This window comes from Nannospalax galili, unplaced genomic scaffold (assembly GCF_000622305.1).
Source record: "Nannospalax galili isolate Female #2095 unplaced genomic scaffold, S.galili_v1.0 scaffold409, whole genome shotgun sequence".
Classification (NCBI taxonomy): Eukaryota; Metazoa; Chordata; class Mammalia; order Rodentia; family Spalacidae; genus Nannospalax; species Nannospalax galili.
Window position 1 is genome coordinate 2,052,199 of NW_008360308.1, and position 4,552 is coordinate 2,056,750.

At 57.7% G+C, this 4,552-nt stretch overlaps 1 protein-coding gene across 2 annotated transcripts in view; it reads right to left on the reverse strand.

The window, feature by feature from the left end:
- Positions 1-4,552, reverse strand: part of Grid1 (glutamate ionotropic receptor delta type subunit 1) — an 829,150-nt gene extending 824,598 nt beyond the window's left edge. Inside the window, exons 1-2 of one of the 2 annotated variants that reach the window (XM_008824432.2) lie at positions 4,359-4,552; positions 1,936-2,091 (exon numbers count right to left, since the gene is read on the reverse strand). In XM_008824432.2, the coding sequence (XP_008822654.1) occupies positions 1,936-2,091; positions 4,359-4,437 (235 nt within the window). In that variant the 5' untranslated portion in view covers positions 4,438-4,552. The remainder of the gene's footprint in view (positions 1-1,935; positions 2,092-4,358) is intronic. The other variant, XM_008824433.3, reaches the window with a different exon arrangement.

Below are 4,552 nucleotides of genomic sequence, written 5' to 3' on the forward strand. Positions count from 1 at the left end.
AATTTTTTAAAAATCTGATTTTTAGGCCAAGTATGGTGATATGGTGAGGCGTACCTATAATCCCTGTACTCAGGAGTCTGAGGCAAGAGGAAAGCCTGAGCTACAGAGCAAAACCTTGTCTCAAAAACACATAAAAGAAGACTATTTTATATTAAAGTTCAGATTTGGGGGGAGGTCTTCTTCCAAAAAAATAGGCACATCTACAATACTGGGGCTTTTCACTTCAACAAAGCAAAAATCAACGAAGCTGTGTGCCAGCTGTTCCTTTTCACAGAGATGACCTCTCCAGGGACCCAAATGCACAGTTTATCCATGTGTTCAGACTGCCTCAGGTTATAACCTTGTGTAAGAGCATCACCTTCAGTCCCTGGGGAACTGCTGGTAGAGATGGCTGGGCTTTATTCAGGGCCACAACGAAAGCAAGGGATGCTCTACATTATGGAGAGACAGTTGTCAGAAGCCAATGAGCATAACAGAGGTATGCTGTGATTGGAGCCACAGGCAGAGGATCCAAGAAATCTGGGTGAGAACAGGAAGAAAGAAGTCTAGGGGCAGAGAGCATCTGGAGGCAGGTGGTGGGACATGACCACACAAGAAGGGCAGGAACTCCCCCTTCCCTGCCCTTCAGTGGTCGTTAGACAACAGACATCTGCCAATACTAAAAGCAGCAGTTCCCATTATAAACAACATCAGGCTTGCCACACTCAAAGCAGCACGTGGGACTCCAAATTTGGGCAATTACTGTAAGACGTCGGTAAACCTTTGAAGCTTACAGTCAGGCAGGCCCTTCCGCAAACACTGGCTTCTCTCCCTCCTTTGCTTCATGGAAGAACAGGAGACCCTTAAAGGACCTGCTGCGTAAAGACCCCAGCAGCCACTCTGATTTTTCTGAACCACATCCATCCCTCAGTCACCTTATCCTTGCAAGTCCCAAGAGACTGGTAGTCCCTGTATAGTGCTATGGCTGGTAGATGCACTCCAGGCCCAGCAAGCTAGGAAAGAGACTGATGGCAGGAGTCCTCAGCCAGCCCCCTCCCTCCCTGCTCCATGACCTGACAGTTCTTCTCTAAGGAATCCCTATATCCTCCGCCTCCAGCTGTGTCCTTATATCCTCATCAGTCCAGGACACTGCTGGCAGGCTGGAGCCATGCTTGTGGTAAACAAGAGTTAAAAAGGACCAAAGCTGGGAAGCGACAGGGACACAGACAGCCTTGGGCCCTGGCCAGGGAGCAACATCATGAGAGAGAGAACACATTTAAAAGCCACCACGGGCCAGGAGAGAGTGGGGGGCAATGTACAGGCAGGGGAAGACAGGAAGCTGCTGTCACTAATCCACAGCTGCCCACCTGTTGGCTCTGCCTCGGAGCCCAAACCAAGGCAGCTGCCCAGACACAAGCTAGGATTTCCTTGCCACCGACGTGGTCCAGCTTCGCTCTTTTCCTGGGCAAACAGCGCCCACCTCTGGCCCTAGCGACAGCGGGCAGCGGCAGAGAAACTGCTCCAAACCCAGAGGAGTTCCGCAGAGAAGCTGAGCAGAGGCACCGCACCGGGGGCCGCGCCAGCCAGACTGCCACAGAAAGGGCACACAAGATCAGCTCCCGGAGCCCGGCGCTCGTGGGCTGCAGGCAAGAAAGACATCGACCGGCTTCTGATGAGGTGCCTGCCACAGCCGGGAACCGGCACACAGACACACCCACCCACAAACACGCGAGAAACAAAGACGGCCCGGAGCCACACGCCTGCGCGGCAGGGCGGAGCGCACACACGCACCTACCCAGCGGAAAAGCAGCCGCACCACCCTGCCAGGAGCTGGACCCGCGGCGCGCAGAGCCGCCCTACCGACTAGGTGCACCGCGAGTTGGTCATAACCCTGTCGGTGCCCAGTGCTGCGCCGCTTCACTGGCCCAGTGATTCATGGGCTCAGCGGCCACTCACCTTCCTGCACTGCCTGGAACGGGTTATTGGCCTCGATGACCTTGATGGAATAGGTGATCTTCTCACTCTGCAGGATGTCATCGTTTAGGCTCAGATCGGATACGGCCAACTGGAACACCCTGTCGTCCTTGGCTGCGTTCTCCTCGAAGATGGCACCTGAGGGAGAGGAGGGGTCAAGACCAGACCTGGAGAGGAACCCTTCCTGCCTTCACTTGGCCCTGAGGTCAGGGTGCTGCGTGCATTTATGGGTACCAAGCGAAAGTTAGCCTAGGGTTGGGTTCTTTGCTTAAAAAAAGAAAGAAAGAAAGAAAAAGCTTTTTTGTTTTTTGAGACGGTCTCATTCTGTAGCCCTAGCCGGCCTTAAACTCAGTTATCCTCCTGTTTCAGGCTTCCAAAGTACTGAGCCAAAACTCCCACTTCAGGATTCCATTTTGACTGGGGAGCTTAAAGCTCTCCCAACATAATCCAAATAGGATACAACCCTCCTCCCGACACGTGCACACAGTTGACACGAGTTACACATGCATATCCCACATGCTGCCACCAGGTCACACACGTGTTTCACAGCCAAAGCACCACATGACCCAGACAGGCCCCATACAATGGATGGAGCACGCTGAGGTGGCCTCAGGCAGCACCCACATGCTCCTGACATGTTCTTCTAAATCCCATCCCAGGAAACAGAAATTTCCGGAAGGGCAGTAACCCCTAGCCCAATCCCAGGATAGAGGGATGACTACTTTCTAGGGGTCCATTCCCTGCGGAATGAAGCTGAGCCGAAGGAGGTCCACGGTTGACTCTCCTGAGCCAAGGGGGTTTCTTTAGGCGTTGGATGGCCAACAGCTTGGCTAGCCAAGATGCTGCCCCTCCTGGTGCCCCAGACTCTCATGTCCCTGCTTTCTCTCTCACTTCCTCTTCCTGTGTGTATGGAGGGGGTGGGGCTGCCTCCTAAACCCCTAGACATTCTTATCTAGCAGAGCTGAGAGTCCCAGAAGGAGCCACACTTAGAAGGGCCTTCTAGAAGCGCAATCAGCTCCTCCAAAGCGCCGGCCGACTTGGCGCTTTTCGCGCGTAGCAGTGCTTCACCGACCCTGCGCTTACAGCGGAGATCAGTCCGGCTAGTGGGGGCCTGGGCCCTGCAGCCTGGACAGCTCTGAAGTCCCCACCCCCACCCAGCCTTGCCAGGCGCCCAGGGTCGCCAAGGTCCTATTTCTTGGCCTTGTAATTGCCCCGGAGCTGAGAGGCAGATGGGAGGAAGGGGACAGGCTCTTGAATTTCTCGTTACACTGGAGCCGCAATGCTGACCGCGAGACCCGCGCCCGCTCCTGGGCGGGAAAGCATGTTTAGATCCCGGTCCCTCGAGGGGACACTGCAGCCCTTGGGATTCGGACTCGTCCCTCACCACCCCCTCCACCCTCTGCCCCGCCGGTGGCATCATCTTCAGTCTTCTAATACCTCCCAACCCCCAGTTTGCTCACTGGTCTTTCCCAACTTCCGGAAAGGCTACTGCAGAGGGGCTCCCCCAAAGCAACCGCTAACAGCACCCCAACTGGGCCCAACTTCTCGGGATCTGAGTCGTGCTACTCCCAACTCTCGACCGCTACCCCTCCCAGCGCCCCTTCCTCTGCTCTTTCATCTTCTCCCCTCCGTGCATCTCTTTCCGCTCAGTGTCCGCGATCCCACTGCCCACGCTCCTCCATCCCCACCATCCTGATAAGATCGTGGCCCCAAGACTTAGGTCAGGCTGAAACTCTAGGACTGTCCAGAATTGGGCTGCAGTCGCCACAATCAGATACACACACACACCCACACCGACAGCTACACAGACACACACTGGGGAAACAGACAGGCACTGTGTCCACTCTAACAGGCTGACAGACCATGGTAATCGCACTAACGCACACTCAGATGGCCCCACCACCCCAACGCCCTCTCACAGTGACACCAACACGGTGCCAGGTGCACACGGTGGCACGCTAACATCCATCCACATTCACACATGGTTCTGGTTCGGCCTCTTGGATCTTGCCCTGCCAACTTAGCAAGCCCCTGGCCCTGCCCGCCCCCCTGGTCCCCAGTGCTCGCAGCCGCGCCGTAGGGCCCAGCCCGCCGACAGCCCCACCAGGGACGCGCATCTCAACCAGCGTCCATCTCCGTGCTCCCAGCAGCTGCGGCCCTAAGTGTCGGCAGAGGCCGCGGGGCCCCGCGCATTGACAGGAGCCCCGGGGAGCTGCGAGGCGCCCGCCGGAGCGCGGAGCGACCGGAGCACAGCTCCTCCGCGGGGCGGCGCGACCCTTGGGGGAACACCACCCGCCAAGCCCCTCGGCCCGGGGAACCGCCAAGTTTGGACGCCGCGCAACGCCGGCTCTAGAAGGGACACCCCCCCCCGACCAAGCCTCGGCTCAGCAGACCTCCGCGCTCACCGATGTGGATGATGGAGTCGGCCCGCACGGTAACGCACTGGCATATCCAGGGGAGAAGCCACAGCGTCAGCGCTTCCATGTCCCCCGGGCGCGCGGCTCATCCGCCCGGGCCCGGGGCGAGGCCGAGGGCAGCGCGGAGCCGGGAGGCGCCGGTCCCGGTGCAGTCCCGGGCCGCTCCCCGGGAGAGCCGAGCC